The sequence below is a fragment of the Triturus cristatus genome, chromosome 1_2 (genome assembly GCF_964204655.1).
Source record: "Triturus cristatus chromosome 1_2, aTriCri1.1, whole genome shotgun sequence".
NCBI lineage: Eukaryota > Metazoa > Chordata > Amphibia > Caudata > Salamandridae > Triturus > Triturus cristatus.
In genome coordinates, this window is record NC_140580.1 from 372,705,432 (window position 1) to 372,718,839 (window position 13,408).

General features: G+C 40.8%; 1 protein-coding gene across 2 annotated transcripts in view; it reads right to left on the reverse strand.

Annotated features, from left to right (window-relative positions):
- The window catches only part of POLR3A (RNA polymerase III subunit A), a 316,237-nt gene that overhangs the window by 239,671 nt on the left and 63,158 nt on the right, over window positions 1-13,408 (reverse strand). For both annotated transcript variants that reach the window (XM_085604841.1, XM_085604831.1), the window contains exon 3: window positions 569-706. In XM_085604841.1, coding sequence (XP_085460967.1) covers window positions 569-706 — 138 coding nt within the window. The remainder of the gene's footprint in view (window positions 1-568; window positions 707-13,408) is intronic.

Consider the following 13,408-nt stretch of genomic DNA (forward strand, 5'->3'; position numbering starts at 1 on the left):
AACCTACTATCAAAGGTGGACTAACACTGGCACAGGATCCAGTATGCTTAAATCCTGTAATAAAAATCAATGTGTTGGCTGTTCATCTCTGAAGACAGAACGCTGTGAATCATCCCATCTGTATTTGAAGATTGACTGCCTACGCTCTGCAATAAACAAGAACTGTGCTCTCTGAAACAAGTCCTTTCTGTTTGGACATTCAACTTATTGGTCAAATATCATTTTGAGTGATCTGTTTTTTGGTATTATATGACCCATTTGTGTGGGACTCCATTTGTATCACCCTCCGGAGGAATACGGATAAATGGGACTCCTAAAAACCTGCAGATCCAGCGCTGTTGCAGGCACACAAACACATGGGCTACCTTCCAGGTAGTATAGACATCACAATAGTACAAATTCAAAACAATCCTGTACAGCTCGACAAAGAAACTAAGTAATTAATGGGTAGGGAGACACAGATGAAATGGTCAGAAAGGTGATTTCAGTATAAAAGGAATCTTCATGTTCTAGTTGCATGCGCTGCAATGACTACTGTCTTTAAGTCATCAAAGAGCATTGTTTTTACCTGAAGAATTCCTATTACTGCTTTAAAGTATCCCACATGAAAGCATGGCAGCTCCAAGTCGATATATCCATAGTGTCCTAAACAGTCTGCCAGGTTCTTGCCGCAGGTATCACATGGACGGTCCTTTGCACTGGTTCCCTGTGGAAGGCATTTGAGAGAAAAACCTTGAAAATACAGTACATTTTCAGAAAATCCACAAAACTTGCACAACAGAACAAGTACTAGATAGGAGATACTTGTTCTTGTTTAAAGGTACTTTGGGCAGGAGAGCTTAAGAACCAAGTGAAGAGTACTGCAAATGTAGCATGCTATAGTATGGAGAAAGTGATGCTAATCTCTTGCACAAGCGAGCAGCGTAATCATCCCAAGTTAACCTTTTTAGGTCTCACCTGAGCCAGTGCATGCACTGCTCTAGGAGAGACTTTTAGTTAGTGGGCTTCAGAAAAGCAGACCACAGCTTTTTGCGAGGCATAGAGCGTGCGGTTACGCAAACAAGCGCGCGCGTGCCTCGCTCCGCCTCTCCGTCTTGCTTGCTCGCGCTTCAATGCTCCTCCCCCTACCCCACCACAGAGCGCGTCTCGCGGCCACGCGTCTTGTTGTTTTTATAATCGCGCACGTACGGTGCTTCTTGACGCTACTGATTACTTATAGACGGCTCCACAATTCACTTTATTCTCTTCATTTTACACACGAGGGTAAACATTGGCGTTTCGGTTAACCGACCTTGAAAAGCACCACATCTTTCCATTTGCACACACAAGGATTTATACAGGCGTTACAATCAGCTTTCTTGTTCGTTTGGGTCTCTCCTTGCGGGGGTTGCGGTACATTAGCATGGAGGTGACATAACATCCATGGTGTTTTCTTTTCAGGCAGCCAACCAGTTAATTGTTTCCCATCAGTTCAGGTAGTTCGTGCTTCTGTCGATAGGGGTTGTCACAAATTTTCCCGTTTTAAAGTTTCATTTTGGCACTACGTTTTGCACTTTTTTTATTTTTAACAGTTCCACTTTACCAAAGTCCCCTGTGTTGTTTTGTTTATGGCCTTTTCGTTAATTACAAGGTTAGTTGATGTGAGTTCATTGTCTCATTGGATTACCAATCATCACATTTGGGTCACTTCTCGTAATTGGCATGATTAGCTTATGTTGGCTTTTAGCGGTGCATGCTGATTCCTGTAAGAACGTACTTAACTTTTAATGCAAAAACACTAAATTCTAAATAAGTGTAAAAGCATTAAGGTAACTATGTTGTTCTGCTTACATTTTCCATGCTTTATTTAATCTTGCATTCCCTATCAGTGTTTGCTTTTTCAAGGGTGGTGTTAATTTTTTTTTTTCTTCAGGCAGCATATTACACTTCTCTCCCCTAATTCATAATATAAAGCCCATTTTCTGGTTCTCCAGCGCCGCGAGCTCATACAAATGCAATAGCGCTATGCAAATATGAAACTCAAATAATAAAAACTGAAGTACAAAATATTGTTATTTTCTACGCCAAGAGCTCTAACTTTCACAAACGTGAGACCAATTGCATTGCTCGTCAAAAACTCATCCTAGTACTATTTCTTAGAAATGTAGAGTCCGAAAAAATTCCATTTCCATTGTAGACGTTTTCTGTTATTTATCAAAAACACAAATAAGTTACTGATTGTATAGTCTGTCATCTTTTTCCTCTGGCTTATAGGAATTAGATTTCCTGTTTTTTGTAAAGGCCTTTTGCCATCAGGTTTTTTGTGAAAAGCTTGTTCATGACCAGATGGTACCTAGAGGTCCCACATTAACGTTATGATTTAGGGATACCAGGATACGTAGGCCTCAAATGTTTCCTTCCTTGCGCCTTGCAGATCTGTAAAATTCCAAATACGTGTGGCATGTTTGTAACCGCTACTGCTAAATATTTGCATACTTCTTATGTTGGACTTTGGCAATGCATTTACATGCTACCATGAGGCATGTATCCTCTACTAAAAATTGGTTGTAGAAACATCCACAGGAAATAAACTGCCAAAATCATTTTCTAATGCTTCCAACCTTACTAGTTATCCGCAAAATATATATATATTATTTTTTTTAGATGTTTTGTTTTGTCGCCTGTTTTAAGCATATATTATCAGTTTAAAAAGTGCGTAGTGGTTACTTCTCAAAATCACAGTTGTCTTTATCCATTTAGTGGTGTCTCACTCTCGGACCGACTCTCACTCTCGGACCGACTCTCACTCTCGGACCGACTCTCACTCTCGGACCAACTCTGACGGACCGACTCTGACGGACCGACCGACTGACTCACTCACTCACTCTCTCACTGAATGACTGACTGGCTAACTGACTGACTCTCTCACTGACTGTTATACAGGTACTATTTCCCAGCCTTTACCCTCCTTTTATTTATAACACAAAAACCCATAACAAGCAACCATTGGGACAGGCAGATAGAAGTTGCCAGCATTGGAAGGACAAAAAAAAACCTCAAGACATTATTTATTGTTAATACCTTTTTAATATGGTCGTTCAGTTGTACATAATGCTTTCTTGGTCATATATACGGTAACAAAAATGCTTCTGACACTTCTTTATTATAATTTTTCAGCATGCTTCAGACTTCTGTACAGCAAAGATTAAAGAAATAGGCAAAGTCAATATCTCTGGCTAAACACTTATAAGGTCCCAAAGGTGAGACCTATTGTCTATGCCAATGCTTGTTAATCTTGGGATACTCAGCAGCAGGCTACAGTGGTGAAAGGCAATACAAATAGGAGGTATATACAGGTACCATGTATTAAGATAATACAATGTGGTGGGGGTTTTGATCAATTGAATTGGGGTGATACTTTAGGGTACCATTGAAGATATATCTGTTATGTCCTCTCCATGTTCAGAGAAGCAGTCCCTTCCTTTCTGACCAAAAAAAATAGTGTCTTGTGCCATTTGTACTCTATTGATAAGTTAGTTGCAGGATTTGTTGGTGCACATAGCTGTGGAAACTATGCCTCTTGGTGGAACAACAATATTAGCAGTGAGACCTTTGAATGCAAGTCTTCTGTTGAGCCAGACATAGGATCCCAGACTGGAGCATAATCCGCTACAGCAGCAGTTCTTAACCTTTTGACTTCTGTGGAGCCCCACTGAATCACTAGTGGAACCAAGGGGTCCCTACCCTAGAAATCTCTTGGATGGGAACCTTAAACAAATACACTATACTACAGAAACAACTGTACGTCAAACAAGTACACAAATTATGAAACATTCTTTAATTCACAAACACAACTGAAATTATAATTTTAATGGGAAGGTTGGAGCTTTCAGGATTTGGGTTTGTTTCTAAAAGACAAAGCTATATGCTATGCTCCACCATATCACTGTCTTTTTTTGCCTTTGACGTTTCCTCTCTTTCTGTCCGAGCATGTTAGTGCTACAATTGAGGCCCTTAATCGTCCATTCTACTGTTTTGCGTACATTTGCTGTTCTCGCAAATCAAGCTAAGGATGTTAACTTAATTTTCAGGCTCCAGTTTAAAATTCCTTAACATTAACGGAGCATTTTAACATTTTCAACTTAGCTTTGTTATGTTATTAATCCAGAGCTGCCTTTAGCACAGATGGTGCAGCATTCTTGGTTAAAACACCCTAAAATTACTATGGATTTCCCCACTACTACCAATGGTGCCCCTCATCTCTTCATAGCCGCGCTCTTATTTATTTTTTTTTTTATAGCGCTACTCCTCCCAATATAGGGTGTCGGAACTCTTTACATCTCTCTCTCATACGCACACACACACACTATACCAAGCCTCATACAAGTAGGTAAATCAGTGATAGGAAAGGAGGGACAAAGGGTTATGTGCTGCACATCATCCATACTGGAAGGCATTGAATATTAAGAGTGCTTGGTCGGGAATAACAGAGTTAGAATTTAAAATGTAATGCAGTGTTTGTGGTAGCGTGCCCTAATATGAAATTATTACTACATAAAGCCACCCTTTTTAGCAACCCTAGATTTAAAAAAGTGTGGGGGAAAAACTGAATGGGTTTCTAAACCAATGTCTTTTGCGCGTTCAGCTGTTTAATGCTGGTTACTGTGGTGGTATTCGGGTGTTATTCTTGCTATTCTTTATTTGCTTTAATGTATCAATGTTCTCTGCTAGTGCAGAACTTTTCTATGAAATGTCTTAGATGTTCTATGCATTGTGTTTGGAACCCATGGCCTCGAATAATCATCTGGTTCTAGAGCATGCAGGCAAATCAGTTGCCTGCCAATCCGAGTTGGATGGGAGCTCGTTGTTGTAGGTCCGCAAAATAAACTTACTGAGTCACATTCCTCTTGAGTCAGCGTTTTCCTTCCTGAGCATCGGAGTTGCCTGAATCCGTTTCCTGCAGTGCTCACATCACTGGAATTGTTTTCTTTATTTTTTAGTGATTTTTTAGTGATTGTAATTTATGCACTGTGCATCATTATTCCACTAGTGAGATACTCTATATTTTCTTGGTTTTGTTGTTTTCCTCACACGACTGTTTTGCAATTACTATCCCAGTCAACCGCTTCTAGTTCAGTATCTTTACTGTACCTTTGGTTATTTGATCATATCCACTGCCCAAGGAGTTATTCAACCACCGCCTTTTCTTCCAAAAGCTGGGAAGCCGGATATTAAATGGGTGGAATGGCTCAGGATTTTTGAGAACTATCTGACTGCCTTAGACGCAGACAAGTATTCTCCTCCCAGGGAGATGGCTTTGCTGTTTACCCGTTTGGGGGTGGGTGGCCAAAGAGTCTTTGATAATCTTCCTCCTGTTCCTGGACCTTTTGGCTAAGATACTCCTTGGAATCCTTACTTGGAGGACAAACCAAGGATGAGAAAACAGTACTCCGACAAGTCTAGTGTTTTGCTAGAGAGATTTAATTTTGCGATGTGCAAAGTCATGTGATGAGTCTGTTGAACAAGATGTAGCCTCCTGGAGAGTCTTAGCAGCCAAGTGTGAATTTGAGGGGAATGTTGATATTTACATACGAGATCAATTTGCATTCTATTGCTTTTAAAAATAAAAAAATACATGCGAGTCTTATGTGTCGTAACCCTACGCTAGCAGAAACTATAGACATAGCTAAGAGCAATGAGAAATTGATTGTTACGACAAAGGTTTTGTCAAATCATGCAGTGCAGTCACAGTCTGCTGTCAACTCCACTGTTGATGAGGAAGTTGTATGTGCTGTACGTAACAAATCAACTAATGAAAGGCAGGTTCAATGGGGTCAGCAGGGTCATGGGCAACAAGTCTATTATAGATGTGGCTCCAAGAACCACATTGGTAATAGTCCATCTTGACCTGCAATTGGAAGGTGTAATTGTTGCCGAAAATTGGGTCATTTTCAAGGAGTGTGCAGGGAAGTGTTGAGTGGGGGCAGTATCGTCAACAGGGATAAGATTAGCAATGTGAATCGCAATTTTGAGGATGAAGAGCATGAGTACACCAACACATTTTCAAATGTATTGTTGACTGTGGATTTACCAGAAATCACATCTTTCACTTAAGAACAAAAGATTAAGGAGGCCATTGTGCATACAGTGATAGATGGTAAACAGGTTTCTGTAATGACAGACCCAAGTGCTCCCGTCACCATTCTGGCAGATTGGACCTTTTACAAGTTGTGGCCGGCAAGGACAATCCTTTCTGCTCCCGATATTAACCCCAAGGAATTTACATAACAGGACACACATCTTCTAGGATTCTTCTGATCTACCGCGGTGTGTTTGTGTAGGTCCATCATCACGAAGGTGTACGAGGCAGTGACATTGTGATTTGGAAAGATCTTGCGAGTATGGGCATCATTTTGTGCCCAGGGCAAGATCCTCCTATTGTTTAGGGAGAACGAATAGGGTTTGTTGTCAGTAGAGCTAAAGAGCGCCATTGTTGACAGAATGATGGAGTCCTATCCTGGTGCGTTTAAAGATGTGGTTGGTACTGTGTTGGGTTTAGAACACAGCATTAGACTCAAGAAAAACGCTTTGCCGGTCGTGCACAAGGTCAGGCCAGTGCCTCTCAGTATCAGAGAAGATCTTAAGGTGCAATTAGCCAAACTATGTGAGGAAGGAATCATCACACCCATTGATGCCTCTGAATGGATCTCTCCCATTGTCTTAACCAAGAAAAGGACAGGGGATCTCAGGCCATGTGTGGACTGGAGGTTACTCAACCAGAACATTGTGATTGTCATCCTCTTCCGCACATTCAAGAAATGCTGGCTAATATTGGGTGCTCTATGTTTTTCTCGATCATTGATTTGCACTCAGTCTATCACCAAATTCAGCTCTCGGAAGAGTCACAGCCACTCACCGCCACTGTGACTCCGTTTGGTGCCTCCAAATCTTTTAGGGTACCTTTTGGACTTTCATCGGCAGCGAGAGTATTTCCAAAATTGATGATTGTTTATTAGGTAATATGCCACATGTGCAAGCATTTCAAGATGATACTCATATATACTGACACCAAAGAAGAACATGTACTAGCCCTGCATAAAGTGTTAAGCACCCTACAGACTGGAGGTATGACTGTGAAACCAAGTAAGTGCAAGCTTCTAGTGCAAGAAGTTGAATATTTAGGACACCTCATTTTGGATAAGGGGATCAAACGGAAGTTTTGCAATGTGGAGGGTATTAGGAATGCTCCGGCTCTCACTGATAAGGATGGTTTGCGTTCTTTTCTGGGGCTTTGTGAGAATTACACAATATCTGTGCCAAGGTATGCCCTGACCAGGCAGCCCCCAAGATCTCTTCTCAAGAAGGGTGCAAAGTTTGAGTGGAACAGCACTCTCAATGTTGTGTTTGAAGAAGTCAAGCTATGGTGGCGAATGCTCCCACTCTGCGACCATTTGTGTCTACAGGAAAATTATTCATGAAGGTTGACGCCAGCCTTAAGGGGCTTGGAGCGGTTTTTGGTTGTGGGTGGATGGGCAGAAAAACACCATAGCATTTGCTTCTAGAGCTTTGTCTGGTGCTGAAAGCACCATTGAAGGAGAAGCGTTAGCTATTTGGGGCAATTCTTGCGAAATCTTCACTGACCACAAACCCATGGTATTTGTGTTGGCTGGGAATGGTTTTGGAAGGGCATCTGCACATTTGGTTCACTTGCTATCCAAAACACAGTGTGATTTGGTGGTCAAATAAATTCAAGGTGGAAAGAACATTTATGCAGCTTGTTTATCACGTCTTCCTATTATGCATTACAGTGATTCCCTGGATAGTTCTGACAGGGAATGTGTGGTGGGGGTCATTGATGTTGTGTTTGCTTGTCAGGGGTCTGCCACTTAAGAAGAATGGGGTGCAGCTGTGAATGAAGACGATACCTTGAAGAAAGTGGAGTACTATGTCAAGAACAAATGGCCATCTGAGAAAAAATCTCACTGGTGAGATGAGATGTTTCGCTCAGGAATTATCATTTGAGGATGGCATTTGTATAAGGAAAGGAGTTTTTGTACCTCCTACTAGTCTCAGGCAAAAAATCATTTGTATGGCCCATGAGGGACACCAGGGAATCTCAGCTACCTGCAAGAGGATTAAGCAAGTTTATTGGTGGACAGGTTTAGATAAACAAGTCTCTAACTTTGTTGAAGTATGTCCTCAATGTGTTGTCCCAGACAAACATTGGAAGTTGTCGAAGAAACCTTCACACCCTGTTCCTTTTCCAGGAAGAGCGTGGGAGAAAATTGTATTAGACTTCTCAGGGTCTTTCAATTTGCTTACTTTTGACAAAAGGTACTTGTTAGTCGCCATTGGTTACTTCTCGAAGTGGTTGTATTACTCCTTTATGGAGGTGGCCAACTCTTCAACAGTAATCAATTTTCTTGAAAACATATTTAAGGTGGAAGGTTCACCACCCAGCTGCATAGTTACAGACAATGGCATGCACTTTGTTTCCAAACAAATGGAAGACTTTATGAAGAGGTTTGATGTGAAGCATGCTCAGGTAGCACTGTGTAGTTCTTCCTCCAATAGAATAATTGAGAGGGTAAATCACTTTCTAAAAGAAGGTATACAAACAGCTCTTGCAGCTAACATCAATGTTGCTGAATTTTTGCAAGAAAAAATTTGGGCATACCTCACATCCCCTCACTCTACCACTGGGGTTACCCCGTTCAGAGCACTCAGAGGAAGGAAAGCTAGATCTAAACATTTGCCAGACTGGTTTCTTAATTTCTCTTCTGGACCTAATCTAGCTAAAGGAAGAAGTGAGGGGGAGGATGCTCAACTTATCAGAGACAGGATGGCAGCCAAACAGCTGGCGCAGAAGATTTTATATGATGGGAGGACCAAAGTTAAAGATGCACACTTTGCTGTCAAAGATTGGGTACATTAAAAAAAAAAAAAACATATAGTCAGCCAGGGGCAGTCCACATTCTCACTTCCTGTGCGTACTGTCAGAGTCAGTAAACGCTCCGTTTTGCTGGATGGGAAAGGATGGTGGAATAAGGATAATGTAGTCTGCTTAACTGATAGACAAGTTGATATCTTTAAGCATGTTTATGCAGACGGGGTTGATGACTCTGCTCTGAGCTATGATGTTGAGGTTTTGTCTGAACATGTAACCCAAAGGCCACACACTACTGTTATTGCTGATGGAGGTGGTTCTGTAACCAATGGTCAGGTCAATGGAAATAGCAGAGAACTTCGATCACCGGAGGTTGCCAATGGGGCCATTGACTCCGGTCTTTCTATGTCAGGTGTTCAGGATAAATCTATTTAGGAGGGTGTATTCTCTCGTAGCCAGCTTTCAATTAAATCGCCTGATTATATTTTCACATGATTTGTTTTGTATATGAGGAAGGGGGTGATGTGGTATTCAGGTGTTATTCTTTATTTGTTTTAATGTATCAATGTTCTCTGCTGGTGCAGAGCTTTTCTTTGAAATGTCTTCGATGTTCTATGCATTGTGTTTGGAACCCATGGCCTCAAGTACTAATCTGGTTCTAGAGCACACAGGCAAATCAGTTGCCTGCCACTCTGAGCTGGATGGGAGCTCGTAGTTGTGGGTCCGCGAAATAAACTTACGAAGTCACATACCTCTTGATTCAGCGTTTTCCTTCCTGAGCATAGGAGGTGCCTGACCCCTACCACAACTCTGCTATGTTGAAGGGATTGTAATTTATGCAAGTAATAAAAGGATCTCTGTGAGAAAATCATTAACCCACTGGGCTATCTACATGAAATACAAATCTGTGATCTGCATGTTAAATGCTGTGCTTTGCAGCAGGCACACTTAACCTTTTTGTTTGTGATGAGTCAAAACTTCCACTAGAAAAAAAATAAGACCTTACCAGTAAGTGTTTCAATCATTATAGTTAACTTGCCATTTTTATTATCGCCTGAAATTTGCAGGTCACACAAAGAACTCTGCAGTGCCTTCAACTCTGAATTATATTTTAAAGTTAAGTGTCCCAGATATTGGGGTCTGGTGGGGTGGCACCCGTCACACAACCCTAAAACACGCACTAGATCAATCTACTAATATTATTTAATTTTCGAGACAATCCCTGATTCCCCCCCCCCCCCCCCCCCCCCCGAGTAGGGTCCGTGGACCACATGTTAAGAATCATAGAGTTAGAGGGTGTCCAAGTGGCACAAGGATAATGCCAACCTGGGCAAAGCACTCACCAGAGATCCGCAGCAGTAGTGAGTGGGGCGCCTTAAGATCATGCTGCAGTTTCAAGTACAAAAATGCAGTGGCTAACTCAGTAATTATATAGATCAAAGCTCCCAGTTGTATTTAGGAAGCCTATGTGTTAACTTTTAGGAGCTCATATGAGTGTAAGAGAAGAGATGTAGAAAGCGATGGGGGATATACAGTAATTGAAAGTGTGTCAATGTTAGGAAACTGGGTTACTGGTTAAGGGCGGTATACCCTTCTCATGCAGCAACCACCATTCCTGTCAGGGTGAAGCCACAAGCAAACCTCAAATCAGACTGTCCTTAAACCTCTGGAAGCTTGGCACAAAGCACTCGGGCATAACTTTTTAAAAAAATTTATTTTATATTTATTTATTAAATGTACAGAAAGCAAAACATTTTCCATCCACATTTTTGATCTAAACAATAATAATCAGCAAAAGAAAGAAAATATCAACATCAGTGGGGAAAAAAAAAAAAAAAAAAAAAAAGAAGAAAACGGGTTATAATATACTTAAAAGTATACTCTAGTCAGATTCCAGGATTAGTCCATCCACGCAGTCTTTTAACAGGTTACAAATCTTAATTCCCAATTCTCTACTCTTTTTGCCCTTTTGTACATAAAGTACTCTTTCAAGATGAAATATATGAACCAGCCGTGTTTTCCATTGCAAAAAAGTTGGGGGAGAAGGATCAAGCCAGGCTGATGCAATGCATAGTCTAAGCACTGCCATAGCTATAAATAAAAACTCATTATTATGGCTATCTTGTATCGTTACCCCAAGCATCAATCACTGAGGGGACAGCAGAGTATCTTTTTTCAACACAATTCGCAAGAAAGTTGCGATTTCTCTTCTTAATAAATCCAATATGGGGCATGTTGCAAAAATATGGGTTATATCTGCATCATAAACCCCTACACCTAAAGCAGTGGGTTCCTTCTGTGCCCCCCATTTAGCAATTTTCGCGGGCGTAATGTACAAATCAAAAAAAGCCTTAAAATGTTGTGCCCGCAGATTGGCAGACCTTAAAACCAAATTGCCCATTTCTATAGATTTTAAAAAGCATGAATCTACGACGTCAATCCTAATCTGCCATTTCAATGCATGCTTTTCAAGGTCATCCGTAGCATTTCTAAGTAATTAACTATAAAGAGAAGAAATTGAGAGTTTAGCTGTATGACTTAGGACTTCCATCAGTGGTATCACTGAAAATCCCATCGCACCACAAGCTTTAGGAAGAAAGTCTCTTATTTGTAAGAACTTAAAAAAAATCTCGATGATCTATATTGAATTTAATCCTCAATTCCTCAAAAGATGCAATATGTTCTCCTTTTAAAAGATCGCCTATCCTATGAACCCCTAATTTATCCCATCTCTGCAAATGCCAATCTGACAAGGCCTCAGGTATCTGCTCATTTTCAATCAATGGTGTGTATCTACTATATCTGCCTATCCCCATTTTCTTCCTAATACCAGTCCAATTTCGGAAAGCCGCTAGCAAAGTCTTAAAACGGGCCTTCTTGTAATAGCTAGGTTCATAGATTTTTAAAAGCCAACCATTAGCGCATGAACCCATTAAGTATTCAAAGATTGATGGTACAGAATTAGAATCTGTTACTTCCTTTTTTTTTTGCACCAAAAAGTGGCCAGTAATACTGTAAAGAAACTGCTAAATAGTAACATTTTAAATTAGGTAAACCAAGACCTCCCCTTTCTCTAGGGAGGGATAAGTAAGTATTCGATCTCCGTGTGCGTTTATATGACCATATAAACCTAGAGACCTCTCTCTCAATTAGTTTAAACCAATCGTTGGATATTTCGAGCGGAAATCGTACGAAAAATCTATAATAGTTTTGGCAAAATGGTCATTTTAACTAGGTTACATCGGCCAATTATAGATAGTTTTAAGTTGTCCCATCGGCACATATCACTTTTTAATTTTCCAATTATAGGGGTAAGGTTTATATCGATAATGTAGTCAACTTTTGCTTTTATACGTATCCCTAAATATGTGGCCTCATCAACCAGCCTACTATCGGCAATAGTGATATATCTATTGGCCAAGATCTGAGTCTTGGCACTATTCAGCCGATAGCCTGAGAGTGTACCAAAACGGTCAGCCAATAGTTCAACTTCAGTCACAGTTCTATCGGGTTCTGATGTAATTATTGCTACATCGTCGGCATATGCCATTATTTTTACCTCCCAGCCATGCAGCGTGATTGGGGAGATATTATGAGAAGACTCCAAACTGCGCAAAAAAGGATTTATATATAACGCGAACAACAAGGGGGAAGAAGGACAACCCTGCCTTGTTCCTCTTTCTATAAAGAATGATTCAGACTCCCCTCCCATCATTTGTAAACGAGCAGTAGGTTTTGCATACAATACCCGAATGGCTGCAATAAACTCCGACCCCAACCCATTGGCTTCCAAAAACTTCCAAAGAAATTTCCATGACACACGGTCGAAAGCCTTCTCGGCATCTAAAATGGCAGCAGCCATAGGTTTCCTTAAAACATCTGTTGCATCAAATAAAGCAATGAGGCGCCTAATATGATCGTCCGTCCCTCTCCCTTAAATGAAGCTATGCTGCCAAGCTGTCACTAATTGTGGCATGATCTTATTAAGACGAGATGCAAATATTTTAGAATATAGCTTTGTGTCACTATTTAATAGTGTGATAGGTCTATAAGAACACAAATTCAAAGGATCCTTCCCCTTCTTTACAAAAATAATAATATTAGCAGTCCCCCAAGATGCTGGTGGTGCTGCCCCATTCCTAACTTCCTTAAATAGCCCCAATACCTCAAAGCCCCACCTCGCTAAAAAAGATCTTATAGAATTCCAGTGGTAAACCATCTGTGCCAGTAGCCTTGCCTGATGGAAGATCTTGTACAGCTAAATAAAGCTCCTCCTGCGAGATTTCAGTGCCCAAAAGAAGAGCTTCCTCCTGAGGTATTTTTGTTTTAGGTAAAAATTCATGCTCACATGACCTCCCTATTTTCTCTGGCTTATCAGCAACAGTATACAACTCCTCATAATACTTTTTGAAAGCTTCCCTAATTTCTATAGGGTCCGTAACTACATCTCCCTGAAGATTCCTGATCCGTTTAGTATATCCGACAGCTGTTTGTTGTCTTGCTTTGACAGCTAATATTCGACCAACTGTCTCGCCATATTCG